Source organism: Scyliorhinus canicula, chromosome 13 (assembly GCF_902713615.1).
Source record: "Scyliorhinus canicula chromosome 13, sScyCan1.1, whole genome shotgun sequence".
NCBI classification, from domain to species: domain Eukaryota; kingdom Metazoa; phylum Chordata; class Chondrichthyes; order Carcharhiniformes; family Scyliorhinidae; genus Scyliorhinus; species Scyliorhinus canicula.
Genome location: NC_052158.1, coordinates 18,035,741 through 18,053,604, shown reverse-complemented (window position 1 = coordinate 18,053,604; position 17,864 = coordinate 18,035,741). Strand labels below are relative to the sequence as shown.

The 17,864-nt window shown below is 48.1% G+C and overlaps 1 protein-coding gene across 1 annotated transcript; it reads right to left on the bottom strand.

Annotated features, from left to right (window-relative positions):
- Nucleotides 1-336: 336 nt before the first annotated feature.
- On the bottom strand, nt 337-15,101 carry LOC119976336 (zinc-binding protein A33-like). The gene is made up of 6 exons (XM_038816801.1): nt 14,940-15,101; nt 14,461-14,556; nt 12,707-12,940; nt 11,900-11,922; nt 11,697-11,815; nt 337-906 (listed from the first exon to the last, which is right to left on the bottom strand). Exons 1-6 carry the CDS (start codon nt 15,000-15,002, stop codon nt 398-400), a joined length of 1,044 nt encoding a protein of 347 aa, XP_038672729.1. The 5' UTR covers nt 15,003-15,101; the 3' UTR covers nt 337-397.
- Nucleotides 15,102-17,864: the final 2,763 nt, after the last annotated feature.

Genomic DNA, 17,864 nt, shown 5'->3' with positions numbered 1-17,864 from the left:
ACATCCCATACAGGAGTGAAAAAACATTGTTTCTGCTCATTCACTGAATCAATAATCATCACACCAGGTGTCAGCCCCGTCTTCAAATAAAATATTTATTCAAGGGAGGAAACAAAATAAAGATTCACAATGAATTGTTCGAGAGCTGGGCACAGTTACCACAATTCAGGAGATTATGCTTCATTCTATACCAGCCCAGTGTTTATGGGCCCCATTAGATTGAGATCGGGACAGTGGGATGGGTGGAGAATCTGAGTTAAATTTACAGAATAAACAATACAGAAACACACTCGCCCCCTGACAGCACACAGCAGGGAATCAGGACAACCTGAGCTGTTCAGACAGTGAATCAGGCTTCTCACTAAAACTCCGACCTCCCAAAGCGTCTCCCACTGTGTTACTCAGAGAGCAGTGTGAGTGGCTCAGAGTTATTACCAGAGTTATTATTACAGGGATTAAAGATGGGGTAGAGTTTCTCGGTGAATGTGTCAGTGAAGGTGTACAGGTGAGACATGTCCTCAGCATCGTAAAATGATACCTGTCCCCCCTCATAATCCAGGTAAATTCCCAACTTCCGGGGTTTCACTTTCAGCTGGGAGATGGCATCATCAATCCGCCTTATGACCCAGAATCCATTCTCAGTTGAAGGAATGATCAGTCCTTTTCTATTGACAGACTCTCTGCAGACACCCACAATCCAGTAAGGCTTGTTTCCAAGACCCACCTCACAGTAGTGTCTCCCCGATGTGAAACTCTGGGAGCTCAAAACATACAAATATTCGTTAAATCTTCCCGGATGAACAGGTCGAGCTTGCTCCTCATTTCCGTACCTCACACTAGTCAGATCCTGGGAAATGATGAGTCGGTTGTTTGCTGTCTCTGGGTCCAGGGTGAGAGATGCTGGAACTGGAAGAGAACATGATTGGGAAGCTGTTACTGTGAGAAAAACAGGAGTGAATGACGGGACGTGTACAGACGGTGATGGGACATCACCACATTCCTGAGCCCAGGAACTGTGGAAGCTCAGGGACAGAGTGTCTGAAGAAATTCCTCCCCATTCCCTCAGCTCCATTCACTCAGCACAGATCAGCATCAATTCACTGAAAATAAAGATCTCTCTCCAGTACAGGACCTTGGTTAAGACAAGTTGTAGGAAGTCAGTCACCACCCTGAACTCAATCTACTGGAATCTGACACTGGTTGTCCCCTGTTGATAATTTCAGCCCCCCCAGTGCTCACTGATCCTCATCAGCTTTGATCCCAGCAATGCCTCAAATTTAAAATTCTCACTGCCCACACTCCATCTCTGTCACCTCCTCCAGCCCTACACCCCCCTCCGAGACCTCAGCCAGGACAAGGGGGTGGGCTCTCCTCCTCCAGCCCTACACCCCCCTCCGAGACCTCAGTCAGGACAAGGGGGTGGGCTCTCCTCCTCCAGCCCTACACCCCCCTCTGAGATCTCAGTCAGGACAAGGGGGTGAGCTGTCCCCCTCCAGCCCTCCACCCCCCTCCGAGACCTCAGCCAGGACAAGGGGGTGGGCTCCCCTCCTCCAGCCCTACACCCCCTCCGAGATCTCAGTCAGGACAAGGGGGCTGTAGAGCTGGAAGGAGTGATCCTGGTGGAAAATTGACATCTAAATGACAGAGAAATAACTTCAATTTCTCAATACACGGTTTTGCTCTTTAACCTCTGTTATGTTTCTTAAAAGAATGCTAGAAGTCGTTCAGCAGTTAAAGGATGGTTTATTCAGCCCCTTCTGTACACACTCAGGCGAGGATGACTACATCCCCCTTTTTCACTTTTTTTTTTAGTTGCAGAGCTGTAACTAAACACAAATTCAAACAGTTAGGTTTATATCCAAAGACAAGGCAGAGCAATGATATTGTCAGTTCATGTTCATAAGTTCAGACGGTTGGGTGCACGTCTGATCCGGGTAGACCTCCTGAGTAGGAATGGAGATCCAGAGTCTTTTACGTCCATTTGGACACCAGCTGCTGGAGTTACAGGATGTTGCATGACAGCGTCCTGTAGATCTAGTGTTGGAAATACCTGTCGGCGAGGTGTAACTTTTAGAGGGTCTCGTCGATTTCGTCGAAACAGTGTTCCATCGTCAGACTGCACAACATAGGATCGTGGCAATATTTGGCGGAGAACCGTCGCCATTTTAGACCAGCCCCCAGCCGGGTGTCGCAACCTCACCGTATCGTTGATTGCCAACAGATGCAGTACTTTTGCCTGCTGGTCATAGTGCTGCTTTTGCAATTGACGTTGGTGACGCATCTTATCCAGGACAGGCGAGTGATCGGGATTGGTGAATTGTAGTGCCGGTAACGTTTTCCGCACATCTCTGTTGAAGAGCATTTGAGCCGGTGATAGCCCAGAGCTCAAAGGTGACGAACGGTATGACAAGAGGGCCAAGTGTATGTCGGACTTTGAGTCCGCAGCCTTGCTGATGAGTTGTTTGATAATGTGGACACCTTTCTCCATCCTGTCATTCGATTGCGGACTCAACGTTACATGCTTGAAGTTGTAGTGCTTGGCGAAGTCCATCCACTCCCAGCTGGCAAAGCAAGGACCATTGTCAGACATGACCGTCTGTGGGATGCCATGCCTGGAGAAGGTTTCTTTGCAGGCCTTGATGACTGATGCCGCTGTGAGATCCGGAAGTTTTAGTACTTCCGGAAAGTCGGAGTAGTAATCGATGAGCAGAACATAGTTGCGGCCCATGGCGTGAAACAAGTCTATGCCAACTTTGTCCCATGGTGACGTGGCCATCTCATGCTGCCGTAGTGGCTCCTTGCATTGTGCCGGTCGATGCCTTTGACACGTGTCACATGTGAGCACCATGTTCGTTATGTCCTCGTTTATCCCTGGCCAGTAAACGGATTGTCGTGCTCTCCTTTTGGACTTTTCGGCACCAAGGTGCCCCTTGTGAATCCTGCGGAGCATGTCCGCCCGGAGCGCCAGTGGGATGACGATTCTGTCATTCCGCAGTATGATGCCATCCACCATGGACAGTTCAGTTTGGACATTTTGGAACTGTGGGCACCGCCCTCTTGGCCAGCCATGCTGAAGGTCGTGTATGACTTGAAGGAGGGTGGCATCTTCCCGTGTCACCTGACAAATTTGCTGCAGCCTCTCGTCTGTTGCCGGGAGTGTCTCCCTGCCCCACTGTGCATGAGTTTCCACATCATTGATGGAAGCCGGAGGCGGATTGTCAGCGTCAATGGCTCGGGATAATGTGTCAGCTATTACAAGGTCCTTGCCAGGGGTGTAGACCAGCGTGAAGTCGTACCTCCGCAACTTCATCATCATGCGTTGTAGGCGCGGTGTCATATTATTTAGATCTTTGTCGATGATGTTTACCAGCGGCCTATGATCAGTTTCCACGAGAAATGTGGGGAGACCGTACACATAGCGGTGGAATTTGGTCACGCCTGTGATCAATCCCAGGCACTCCTCTATCTGTGCGTACCTGCACTCTGTGGCGGTCATCGCTCTTGAAGCGTAAGCCACTGGGACCCAGTCCGACTGGACATTCTGTTGCAGTAGCACCGCACATATTCCATGTTGACTGGCATCGGTGGAGATCTTTGCAGGTTTTGCCAGGTCAAAAAATGCCAGCGTTGGAGCTGCCATCAACTGGTGTCTCAGATCAACCCATTCATCTTGGTGCTGTTGGGTCCAGGCAAACGCCGTGTCCTTCCTTATCACTTGCCTTAACACCGTCGTCCTTGCTGCCAGGTTCGATATGAACTTGCCTAGGAAGTTAATGAATCCCAGGAACCTGAGCACTGCTTTCTTGTCCTGTGGTCTCTGCATGCTCTGAATTGCTGCGATCTTCTCAGCGTCCGGCTTCACCCCGTGCTCTGATATTGTGTCGCCCAGGAAGGTCAGAGAGGACCGTGCAAAGGTGCACTTGGCCTGGTTGAGCTTCAGTCCAAAGTGGTGGATTCTTTGGAAGAGTTGTTTTAACCTCGCAATGTGGTCTTCCTCTGTCGTTGACCATATTATGATGTCATCAACATAGACACGGACGCCTTCAATGCCTTCTGTCATCTGCTCCATTATTCGATGAAATAATTCGGATGCAGATATAATGCTGAAGGGCATCCGATTATAACAATAACGTCCAAACGGCGTGTTGAAGGTACACAGCAGGCGGCTGGACTCATCGAGCTGCATTTGCCAGAAGCCCTGTGAGGCATCAAGCTTGGTAAATATGCGAGCTTGTGCCATTTCGCTCGTTATTTCCTCTCGCTTGGGGATAGGGTAGTGTTCCCTGCGAATGTTCTTGTTCAAGCCTTTGGGATCTAAACAGATTCTGAGTTCACCAGACGGCTTCTTAACACACACCAGCGAGCTGACCCAGTCAGTCGGCTGTGTGACTCGTAGCGCCGGCCCTAGGTTTGCTGGCGCCCCGGGCAAGCTGAACTTCGGCGCCCTTCGGGGGGGGGGGGGGGGGGGGGGGGGGGGGGGGGGGGGGGGGGGGGGGGCGAGGGGGCGGGGCGGAGGGGGCCCGAGGGGGGGGGGGGGCGGAGTGACCACCGGCGAGCCTGGATCCATCCGCCATGTTTGTGCGGGGCGGCCTGAGGGAGGGCAGCCACCGCGCATGCGCTGGTTGGCACCGGCCCAACTGCGCATGCGCGGGACCCGCACTCCTTGATGGCGCCCCCTAGCACATGGCGCCCCGGGCGACTGCCCGAGTTGCCGGTACTTTGAGCCGGCCCTGGTGACTCGTGAGATAATGCCTTGAGATTGGAGACGTTGAAGTTCAGCTGTTAGCTTGTCCCGCAACGGAGCCGGCACCCTCCATGGGGCATGAATGATCGGTATGGCATCCTCCTTGAGCAGGATTTTGTATGTGTAGGGTAACGTACCCATGCCAGAGAAGACGTCGGGTTACTCGCTGAGTAGCAGCTGTATGTCATCGGCCAGGCGTGATGCGTGCATGAAGATCCTTTGAATTAGCAGCAAATCCTTGCAGGCTTGAGCACCTAGCAGTGAGGATCTTTTGTCATCTACAATTTCAAATCGTAGTCCTGTTGTGACTGTCTTGTTGGCAACTTGTAGGTGGCAGGATCCCTTTGAGGTGATCTGGTTTCCGTTGTAATCAGTTAACTTGCATGCGGCAGGGCGCTGATTTCCTTGATCCTGAAGCGGGACAAGGACCCTCTGCAGTGTGGATCATATAGGCCGATTTCGCTGCTGAACGCCAATGCCAAGCTGCTGGCAAAGATCCTGGCCACTAGAATTGAGGATTGTGTGCCGGGGGTCATACATGAGGACCAGACGGGGTTTGTGAAGGGAAGGCAGCTGAACACAAATGTGCGAAGACTCCTCAATGTCATTATGATGTCGGCGGTGAAAGGGGAGGCGGAGATAGTGGTGGCGTTGGACGCGGAGAAGGCCTTCGATAGGGTGGAGTGGGAGTACTTGTGGGAGGTGTTGGAGAGGTTTGGGTTTGGGGAGGGGTTTATTCGGTGGGTGAGGCTGCTCTACAAGGCCCCGATGGCAAGTGTAGCCAAGAATAGGAGGAGGTCGGAGTACTTTCGGCTGCACCGGGGGATGAGACAGGGGTGCCCCCTGCCCCCCTTGCTCTTCGCGTTGGCAATTGAGCCCCTGGCCATGGCATTGAGGGAGTCAGGGAACTGGAGGGGTCTGGTGCGGGGTGGGGAGGAGCATCGAGTGTCACTGTACGCGGACGACCTGTTGCTGCATGTGGCGGACCCGGTGGGGGGGATGCTGGAGGTGATGAGGATTCTTGGGGAATTCGGGGGTTTCTCGGGGTATAAGCTGAACCTGGGCAAGAGTGAGGTGTTTGTGGTGCATCAGGGGGATCAAGAGGAGGGGATTGGTAGGCTCCCATTGAAGCAGGCAGGGAAGAGCTTCAGGTACCTAGCGGTCCAGGTGGCTGTTTAGGTACATCCAGGTGAGGGCGTTTGCCAGGCAGCAGGTGGAGGGGTTCCCCTTGCTGCCCCCACGAGGGGTGCGGGATAGGGTGCTCTCGGGGGTGTGGGTCGGAGGAGGGAGGATTTCAGACATATACCGGGTGATGCAGGAGGTAGACGAGGCCTCGGTGGAGGAACTGAAGGGGAAGTGGGAAGAGGAGCTGGGGGAGGAGATTGAGGAGGGGACGTGGGCGGATGCCCTGGAGAGAGTGAATTCCTCCTCTCCCTGTGCGAGGCTTAGCCTCATAGAATTCAAGGTGCTGCATAGGGCCCACATGACTGGGACAAGGATGAGTAGGTTTTTTGGGGGCGAGGACAGGTGTGCTAGGTGCTCGGGGAGCCCAGTGAACCACGCCCATATGTTTTGGGCGTGCCCAGCATTGGGGGAGTTTTGGAAGAGGGTAGCAAAGATGGTGTCGAGGGTGGTGGGATCCAGGGTCGAGCCAGGCTGGGGACTCGCAATTTTTGGGGTTGCAGTGGAGCCGGGAGTGCAGGAGGCGATAGAGGCTGGGGTCCTGGCCTTTGCGTCCCTAGTAGCCCGGCGGAGGATCTTGCTCCAATGGAAGGATGCGAGGCCCCCAAACGTGGAGGCCTGGATCTCGGATATGGCGGGGTTCATTAAACTGGAGAGGGTGAAATTTGCCCTGAGGGGATCAGTACAACGGTTCTTTAGGCGGTGGCAGCCTTTCCTGGACTTCCTGGCGGAACGGTAGGGAAATAGGCCGACAGCAGCAGCAACCCGGGGGGGGGGTAAGGATTGGGGGGAGGGAGAACTGTGCACAAGGGTTTGTGGAGGGTGCTATCTCTCTCCTTTGTTTGTTTTTTTTTCTTTTCTCTTTTTCTTTGTTTTTGTTTCTTCCTCTTGTTTGAAGTTGCTCTTGAAGCTGGGGGGCATTGTTTATGGGGTGTTACCGCGGTTGTACGTTAATAGAGTTAAGATGTTTATATTTCGTATTTTGTAAAAATTTCAATAAAAATTATTTATTAAAAAAAACTTGCATGCGGCAGGTAACATCTCGTGCATTCCTGTGACGGATGCGAGATCTTTGCTCGTCATCAAGTTTACGGATGCTCCAGTGTCCAGCTTGAACGTGATGGGGAAGTCATTGACTTGCACCGTAGCACTCCATTCGCTTGTGGAGTCGATGGCATGCACGTGTCGAGGCTTTGTTGTCAGCTCCTGTGGTTCCGCTGTGGCGTTTATGATTCCAATGCCGTACGTGTTCTCCCAGGAGTGGAATTCTTTGTGTTTGGAGAAATTGTCTTCAGGTGCCGGAGTGTCCATTACATCAACTGTGCGTACTTTAAAGTCTCCATGCCTTTGCATTCTGGAGTAATATTTGGCTGTGGACTGACATTGGGAGGCAAAATGGATCATTTTCTGCACCTTTTACTTGTGCAGGACATTGCCCTTTTAAATGGGCGGAGCCACAGTGATGACACGTCATGACGTCATGCGTATGTTGCGTTCGCGCATGCGCAGCGCGACTTTCAGTCCGGGGCCGGTATTGCAAGAAGTGCGCATGCTCGTACCAAGTACTTCCGGGGTCGCGTCTTTTGGGATGGCGCGCATGCGCAGACGGGCCAGCGACCGGAAGAGAGGGCCCGTGAGGAGAGGTCACCATTTTCACATCTGCCTCGTGGTTAGTGTTTTCCAAGGTATCTTTGTCAAACAGCTCCAGTAACTGCTGCTTTTTCTGCTCCTGTAGTAAGCATTTATCTATGGTGGTTTTCAGTGTTAAGTCATTTTGCAGCATTAATGATTCTTTTAGATTTCCGTCGGCAAGACCATAGATTAATTGATCTCTGATTGTTGAGTCTGTTAAATCACCGTAGTTGCAGCCTTGTGCTAGCAAGCGCAGATCTGTTACAAAGTGGGACATAGTCTCCCCGTTTTTGTGGAATCTGTTACGCAGGTTGAATCTTTCAATGATTTCATTGGATTGTGATTTACAGTGGTCATCAAATTTTGCCACTATCACTTGATACGTGGTTTTATCTTCAGTATCAGCATATGTAAAAGAGTTATAAATGTCTATCACCTGCTGGCCTGCCGAAGAGAGTAAAAGTCCAATTTTTCTGTCATCGGCGGCTGCATTTAAGTCCAGAGCTGACATGTATAGCTGAAACTGCTGTTTAAACATTTTCCAGTTGCTATTTAAATTACCTGTAGTTCTCATCATCCCTGGACGTAGCGTCTGATCAATTGCTTCAGAAGGTCGTCTGGAGTCGAGAGGCTGCGAAGTCTTCCACAGTCGGGCGGCCGGCCTGTTGCTTTTGCTGGTTGCGTTGGTTCTTTCTGTTCAAAGAAGCCACTCCTGTACCATGTTATGTTTCTTAAAAGAATGCTAGAAGTCGTTCAGCAGTTGAAGGATGGTTAATTGCGCTCCACAATAAATTACTTCGTTAGCTTTTACTTACAGAATGGCACTGGTAAAGATACTGCTTTTCTATGCTCTGCAACTAGGCCTAACCACTTGCAGCCCTGAGCTCAACTTCCGTCCTGTCCTGCTCCCCTGCCTCTCCAGCCAAAGTGAGCGAGGGCGGGCCTTCGGCGTCACTCTTATATGTCCCCGTGCTGCCCCCTGGTGGTACTTCCATTTCCCATCAGCCCCTTCTGTACACACTCAGGCGAGGATCACTACAACCTCCTCGTATGTTCCCTAGTCTCTGGCAACAGGGGAACAGTCACCCTAACAGGCAGAAACATAGAAAATATACAGAATAACGAGGACAGTAGCAACATGGATATGAAACGAGGTGAATGACAGTTGTTGCTTGTTCAGACTGAAGATAGATATACATTGGTATTCAAAGGGTTCTGACTTTCCTGATGTAAATTAATGACCCAAACCTTGATGCACAGGATATCATTTCACAATTAGTGGTGACAGGACAAGGAGCGAGAGTGGTTAATAAAGAATGCAGCATCTTAGACTTTATTAACACAGAATAGAGTGACAAAGTTATATCTGTATAAAACACTGGTTAACCCTCAACTCTGATCTGGGAACACACTTTGAGGGAGGATGTGAGGGCATTAGAGAGAGAGCAGGAAACATTCACCACAATGGTTCCTGGGAGGAGGAAATTCAGTTACGGACACAGTTTGGAGAAGCTGAGGTGGTTCCCCTGAGAGAAGAGAACCAGAGGACACAGAATTTAAACTGATTGACAAAAGAAGCCACATTAGCGTGAGGGAAAACCTTTTCACACAGCGAGTGTTTAGGGTCAGGAATGTACTGTGGTGGAATCAGATTCAAACACAACTTTCATATGGAATTGAATCATTAACTGAAGAACTTATATCTGCAGCACTACAGAGAAAAATGTGAAGGAATGGCCCTTGGTGAGTTGGTCTTGCAGTGAGCTAGCAGGAACACAATGGGCCGAATGGTCACTTCTCATTTTGTAAACATTCTGGGATTCATAGAAAGAGGCAATTTCAGACCAACCTGTGAGATTCGGCTGAAAAAGAATTCTCCAGCCCAATCCCGGTTTCCATTTCCTGCTCCGTAACTCTTTTGGTTACGGCACTTTCAGTGCAGATCTGATTACTTTATAAATGTTATGAGGGTTTCTGCCTCTATCATCCTTTCAGTCTGTGAGTCCTAGATCCAGACCACATTGTGTGTGAAAATAATCCCTTTAACCCTCCTCCCTCTTACCCTGTATCCATTCTCCCTAATCAGAGACCCCGAGGTAATGGAACTTGGGATTTCCTTTCCACTCTATCTGGACACTCCTAATTTTATACACCTCAATTAAATCTCCCCTCAGCCTCCTCTGATCCAATGAAAACAACCCCAATCTATCCAATCATAACGCAGAACTCAAGTTCTCTGAACCAGCCAACACCCTCATTAATCTCCTCGGTAACCTCTCCAGCACACTGACCAGAAAGATACAAAGTACTCTAGCTGTGGACTAGCGTGTTTTCTAAAGTTCCGACATTAGCTCCCAGTGCTTATTTTCTATTCCGTGGTCAGTACAGGAAAATATCCGGTGTGTTATCTTCACCACTTTATCCACCTGTCCTGAATCTGTGGACATGAACTCAAATCTCCCTCTGTTCCTCCACACCTCTCACTATCTTACCACTTATTGTCTATTCCCTTGTCATATCTTCCCTCTCCCAATACATTAACCTCACACTTCTCTGAACTGAATTCCATTCACAGCAAGGCAAAGTGCTGAGGGAGAGACAGAAGGTGAAGTCTGCCTAAGTTGGGAGTTCCTGTCCTTGGTCACAGAGGGGATATAATGTAGTCATGGTAACTGGTGTAAGGAGTGAGGGGAAGAGTATCAGTCACAGCAACGGGGCATGTGGGGACCAATCGGTGCTCTGTGCTGAGGTCTGGCAATGTCCCTCAGAAATGTAAAAATATCGTTAAATAAATGTTTTCTTATAACCTGGGGAAAGAAAAATACCCAACAATATACAGAGAACAATACATGGGGTCATCCAGTGTTGGGGAAAAGCAGGGGGGAAAAGGGAGAGACAAACTTAAAACAATCATGATCACCAGAGAAAAAATATCTGGAAAACTAACGGGATTAAAGGCAACTTGTCCCCTGGACCTGATGTCCTGCATCCCAGGATTTTAAAGGAGGGGCTGGGGAGAAAGTGGATTCATTGGTTGTAATCTTTCCAAATTCCCGAGATTACTGATCAGTGATGGGGATACAACTATTTATGATCAATATTCCTGATTGGATGAAGAAACCGAATATGCTGGAGCCAAATTTTCTGATGCCACGAAGTTAGGTCGGGAAGTTGTGAGGAGGATACAAAGTGTTTGCGGAGGGATATAGACCGGTTAAGTGAGTGGGCAAAGATTTAGCAGATGGAGTATAATGTGGGAAAATGGGAGGTTGTCCACTTTGGCAGAAAGAATAGAAAAGCAGCAAATTATTTCAATAGAAAGGGACAGCAGAATGCTGCAGCACAGAGGGATCTGGGGGACCTTGTACACCAATCACTAAAAGTTAGTGTCCAGGGACAGCAAGGAATGAGGAAAATAAATGGAATGTTGGCCTTTATTGGAAAAGGGATGGAGTGTAAAGTAGGGAAGACTTGCTCCAACTTTACAGGGGATTGGTGAGACTGCAGCTTGAGTACTGTGTTCAGATCTGATCTCCTTACATCAGGAGGGAGAGACTCTCATTGGACACAGTTCAGAGAAGGTTCACTGGGCTGATTCCTGGGATGAAGGGATTGACTTATGAGGAAACGTTGAGCTGGTTGGGTCTATACTCACTGGAGTTTAGAAGAATAAGAGGTTGTCTTATTGAAACATAACATTCTGAGCGGATTCCTTAACCAGGGTCGATGCTGGGAGGATGTTTGATTTCTGGGCCAATCGAGGTGTAGGTGACACAGCATCAAATGAAGGGGCCTCTATTGAAAACAGAGATGAGGAGGAATTCCTTCTCGGAGAGGGATATTAGTCTTTGGACTTCTCTACCACAGAGAGCAGCAGAGGCTGGGTCATTGATTCATGACCGAATTCCATAGATTGTTGATCAGCAAGAGGGTTAAGGGTCATCTGGGACAGGCAGGAAAGTGGAGCAAAGGCCCCAATTAGATCAGACATGATCTTATCAAAAATCAGAGCATGTTCAATTGGCTGGACAACTCCTGTTCTTATTCCTTCTGATCTTCTAATCATTTCATCAGTGTGTCAAACCTCATTAATCACGTGGATAACAGCAGGGAGATAGTAATATACAGAGAATGATACCTGGTGAAATCACTGCTCTCATTTCCCTCCACACTTTGATGTATTTGACTGGTTCACCAGCGATAGCCACAGGTAACTGAGTGGAGACAGTTCCAGGCTTGTGAAACTCCATCTGACTCCTGTAAAAACAGGTCTGGAAATCAGTGTGTGTTCGAGAGACAGCAGTGATCACATCACAAAACTGTTTCTTTATATCTGCTTACCTCATCAACAGGTCTTGAATATCCTGAGGGGAAAGAAACAGAATAGATATGATCGAGTCAGATTAAAGAGTTCTTGTTGTAAATCTCGAGTAGAAATTGAGAGACCAAGTTTTCAGTTAGAAAATAACTTTTATTTTTTCCTTTCATTCCCTCTCGGGGCTCATCTTGTCCATCAGACCCACCTCCTGTCCCCTCCATCCTATTCCCAAAAACTACTGATCTCCCAACCTCCCCTCCTGGTCCCCATGTTAGCTGGGATTGTAAACTGTTTCATCTCATCACGTGTTGTCTCTCTCTCATTGAAATCTACATCTTCACCCCTCTCCCCAAAAAACCCATCCTTACAAACTTTCCCTCCTCTTTATTCTTGGTCTGTCTGCAGCCTTTGACATGGTCGATCACGCCATCCTCCTCCACCGCCTCTCCACTGTTGTCCAGCTGGGCGTGCTGCACTCACCTGCTCCCATTCCTATCTCTCTAACCATATCTCCATCACCCCTGCAATAATGCACATTAACCCGTCCTCAGCAGATCTCAGTAGAACTCCATCTGCAGCAGTGTAAACATCTCAGTTCCCAGCCCAGCTCTCTCGGAGTCCAATCATCAAGCAGTGCCGTGGTTACGCTGTGTATAGGAATCACACTGAGATTATCTCACCTCATTTCCCATTGGACCCTTACTGACAGCACAAAGAGACACTCATCCAACCAATCAGACTGAGGCCTAAACCAAACCCAGAGGTTAAAGGTCAGAGTGCCTGCCCTCAGTCTCTGAAATGTTTCACTGGGCAAGGCAGAGATTTTGTACCTTGAGGAACTCTGGGGCCAGTTGTACCTCCAGCCTCGATTTAAGATCTCTTATTGCTCCTTCAAGAGAAGAGATTTCCTCCATGGTTTTGGTTAAATTGTTCTCCATTTCCTCGAATATTTTATTGCTTTTTCTCTCCAACTCTGCTTTCATCAGCTCCTCCTTCTCAAACAGGAACTTGTGCATCTTTTCAAATTCACTGTTGATTTCATTTCTCAGTCTGTCAACTTCAGCCTGGAACAGATTGAATACAGAACGGAATAAACAACGTTTATAATCCCAGTATCCCTGGTCTCTCTCCACTGGGATATAGGATAAAAATTTATATCCAGCAAGGATAACAAATAATAACAGCCCACTGTCTGCTGAACAGTTTGATGGAATATTGGCTATGTGGGAGTGAGTTACAAACAAACATTGTAAAGTGATTCCAGTGGTTAATTATGAAATAATAGACATCAAGGGCTGAGTCACTAAGTGGAATCTAATTGTGGAATTCAGATGGTTTACATATGGAATAATGGATACCTGGGAGTGAGTTACAGACTGGAATCTAATTGAAGGGTTCAGTTGGTTTATATATAGAATAATGGATTCTTGGGAGTGAGTTACAGACTGGAATCTAATCCGAGGGGTTGAGATTGTTTATATATGGAATAATGGAAACCTGAGAGTGGGATGCAGACTGGAATCTAATCGAGGGGTTCAGATGGTTTATATATAGAATAGTGGATCCCTGGGAGTGAGTTACAGACTGGAATCTAATCGAGGGGTTCAGATGGTTTATATATAGAATAATGGATACCTGGGAGTGAGTTACAGACTGGAATCTAATCGAGGGGTTCAGATGGATTATATATAAAATAATGGATACCTGGGAATGAGTTACACTGGAAGCTAATTAAGGGGTTCAGATGGTTTATATATAGAATAGTGGATCCCTGGGAGTGAGTTACACACTGGAATCTAATCAAGGGGTTCAGATGGATTATATATAGAATAATGGATACCTGTGAGTGAGTTACAGACGAATCTAATCGAGGGGTTCAGATGGTTTATATATAGAATAAAGGATACCTGGGAGTGAGTTACAGACGAATCTAATCGAGGGGTTCAGATGGTTTATATATAGAATAATGGATACCTGGGAGTGAGTTACAGACTGGAATCTAATCGAGGGGTTCAGATGGTTTATATATAGAATAATGGATATCTGGAAGCGAGTTACAGACTGGAATCTAATCGAGGGGTTCAGATGGTTTATATGTAGAATAATGGAAACATGGGACGAAAGGGAAAATGCTGGAAAATCTCAGCAAGTCTGGCAGCATCTGTAGGGAGAGGAAAGAGCTTTGACAAAGAGTTATAGGACTCGAAACGTTAGCTCTTTTCTCTCCCTCCAGATGTTGCCAGACTTGCTGAGATTTTCCAGTATTTTCCCTTTTGTTTCAGATTCCAGCATCCGCAGTAATTTGCCTTTATAATGGAAACACGGGAGTGAGTGATGGACAAGATTTATTTCATCAATCGATGGGTTGGCTTGAGAGAGAAAATAAGACATTTACACTTTGTTATAATAATCTGCAATTTACAGACGGTCCCTTATATTGCAGTTCAGGGAGCAACCCGCAGTGTACTTTGGAGCAGCAGCATCTTATTCAGTAAAACTCTCTCTCTGACTGTGTGAGGAGCTCACTCACTCTCAATAACAAACACAGGGAAGTTTACACAAAGCCTAAAGGACATTCTCCTACCTTAATGTGGAAAATCCCATCCTCTCGTTCTCTTTTACTGTGAAGACTGAGGTCCATTTGCTTCTGCAGAGTTTCCAATGATGTTTCTAACTTGTTCTGAGACAGAAAGGACAGAAATTGGTTTGTCAAAGGAAACAATCATTGTCACCTTCTGGAGGAGTTTGCTGTGTTTAAATAGAGTTAGACCAGTGAGATAGAGAAGGAGATATTCTCAGGATTGATTACACTCAATAAACAAAGTAGAAGCTGTGGGTTAATTCTGTTTATTGCAATTATCCTCCTCCAGGTTAATTCCCCTCCTCAATCAATCCTCTACTCGCTCCAACCCTCTCCTCTTTCAACATCCCTCTTCCCTTCCCTATCCCTGTCTCTCCAGCCCTCTCTTCCCCTCCCCACATTCTACAAACACTCTCTCTCTCTGTGACTTACACCCTGTCCCTCTTCCCCATCTACCTGTGCCAGTAGCAGTGATCCAGTACCTTGTATATCTGGGCTGCCTCCTTTATTGGGATCACACTGTGCGTCTTATGAGCTCTGGACATCCCACACACCACACAGATCGCTTTGTGTTCATCTTCACAGAAGAGTTTCAGCTTCTCCTCGTGTTCCTGACACTAAAACTCCTCCTGTGGCTGCGTCACCTTCACCTCTCTGACCTTCTCCACGATGTTAATGAGGGTCCGAGCGGGCCTGACGTTCCTCTGGGTGAAGACCTGTCGACACTGGGGGCAGGAAACATCTCACGGTACCTTCTGCCAACTCTGGGAGATGCAGGAGCTGCAGAAATGATGTCCACATTCCAGAGACACCGGGTGGGTGAATATCTCCAGACAGATGGGACAGGTTAGTTCCTGTGTGTGATCTGGAGATGCCATCTCAGTGCCCAGAGTCTCTCTCTCGGTCCCTGTTCCAGCTCTTTCACTTTCAATTCCTGTTCAGTTCTGCACTTCCTGGATTTCACTTCACGTGATCAGTGACACACTCAGTGTCAGCAACTTTGGTATTGAATCAAACTGACCCCTTTATTGTGTCTGGACCCTTTTTCACTTTTATAAAGTCAGATTTATAACATATTGCTCTTCTCTCTCTACAAACCTACCCCTTGAAAACTCTCTCTCACCTTTCCCCACCTCCCTCAACTCCCCCGTGTGAGGAACTCAGCAATAGCTTTCTTAGTCCAGACCATCCTTACAGCTGTTTCTGTTACTAACCTCCTGCCCCTCCCAACCCACTGACCAAACATCCCCCCTTCACCCCCACATCTTTCTCTAGTTTCTCTCCTCCCCTCCCCCCATGTCCTTTCCAAATCTATCTCATCCCTGAGCCCCTCCTTATCCTCTCTCCACCCTGTCACCGTCTGACCCTCATTCTCACAAAAAACATATTTTTGAACATGTCCACCCCCATCTCCAACCTCGCCCTTGTTCTCCAAATTCCTGGAGAGTCTCTCTCTCTCCCTCCCAAATCCGGGCCCATCTTTTCCCCCCTCAATCCTGCCGGAACCTCTCTGATTTGGGGCCTCACGGTAGCATGGTGGTTAGCATCAATGCTTCACAGCTCCAGGGTCCCAGGTTCTATTCCCGGCTGGGTCACTGTCTGTGTGGAGTCTGCACGTTCTCCCTGTGTGTGCGTGGGTTTCCTCCGGGTGCTCCGGTTTCCTCCCACAGTCCAAAGATGTGCGGGTTAGGTGGATTGGCCATGCTAAATTGCCCGTAGTGTAAGGTTCATGGGGGGATTGTTGGGTTACGGGTATACGGGTTACGTGGGTTTAAGTAGGGTGATCATTGCTCGGCACAACATCGAGGGCCGAAGGGCCTGTTCTGTGCTGTACTGTTCTATGATCAGCTTCTGGACAGGAATATGGAAAGTTGCTGCAGAGTTTAGGTAACACACACACACAGACACCCAGACACAGACACACACATCCTAGCTGGGCAGAGCTTCCATTTACTGGAGAGTGATGAAGGGACAGGCTCTGTCAGCCACCAGATCACATTTACACATCAGGACTCCCACTGGGAGTCACTGTGAGTGTAAATGCTGCCATCGAGCCCAGACTTTAAAATGTTGCTTCACCTGAAACAAGGGCCTCGTATCCATCCCCAAACCCAGTCAGAGTGAGTCCAGCACTGAACTGGTGGCAAGGACCCACTCCCTCTATTTTACCCCCGTCCCCTGCCCTGTTCCCAGTGAACGGCAGTGACCTCCTCATTCTAATCCCGCTCTGGGTAAAGATGTTTCTCCTTAATTTCCGATTGGATTTCTCAGTGACTCCCATATCGGAGGGGATTCTGATCCCCAAACGGTGGGGATCGTCGGTGGCCACGTTTGAGGAATTGTTCGTCGTGAGGTGGGGGGGGGGAAATGTGTAAAATAGAAACATTTGTACAGATTGTAACATTGTGTGCTGGGGGGAATGTTCCCCAGGTTGCTTGTTTTCCCATTATTGAATTTATTTGGAATGAAATACATTAAAATAAACGTTCTCTGCTTCATGGAGACACAAATCCTTCCGTCTCCCAATATTTACAAGTCTCTCAGCTTTTAAAAATATCCTGAGATCCTCATGTCAAAGTGATAATTTTATCAAAAGGTGTTGGGTATTGAGCCCCTCCAGCCTGTTGCACCATTCAGTTAGCTCACAGCTGGTCTGTATCTGAACCACATTTACTCGCCTTGGTTTTATAACCTTTGTGTGAAGAAACGCTTCCTGAAATCCCCCCCTTGATCTCTCACCCTGATCCACACTTTCTCCATGTTGGCTGGAAGGGCTTTACGTGGAGCAGCGCCGCCATCTGCTGGCAGTGTTGTGAATGACCACTTGCACTGTCAGCTGCCTTTCAGTTGGAGACCAGATTGAGTGAAACCATAAATATAATAATAATCTTTATTATTGTCACCAGTAGGCTTACATTAACACAGCAATGAAGTTACTGTGAAGAGCCACTAGTTGCCACGTTCTGGAGCCTGTTTGGGTACACAGAGGGAGAATTCAGAATGTCCAAATTACCTAACAGCACATCTTTCGGGACTTGTGGGAGGAAACCGGAGCACCCGGAGGAAACCCACACAGACACAGGGAGAACGTGCAGACTCCACACTGGCAGTGGCCCAAGCAGGGAATTGCACCTGGAACCCTGGAACTGTGTAGCAACAGTGCTAACCACTGTGCTACAGTGCTACCCACTATTCTATATATAAACCATCTGAACCCCTCGATTAGATTCCACTCTGTAACTCACTCCCAGGTATCCATTATTCTATATATAAACCAGGTGAACCCCTCAATTAGATTCCGGTCTGTAACTCACTCCCAGATATCCATTATTCTATATATAAACCATCTGAACCCCTTGATTAGATTCCAGTCTGTAACTCACTCCCAGGTATCCATTATTCTATAT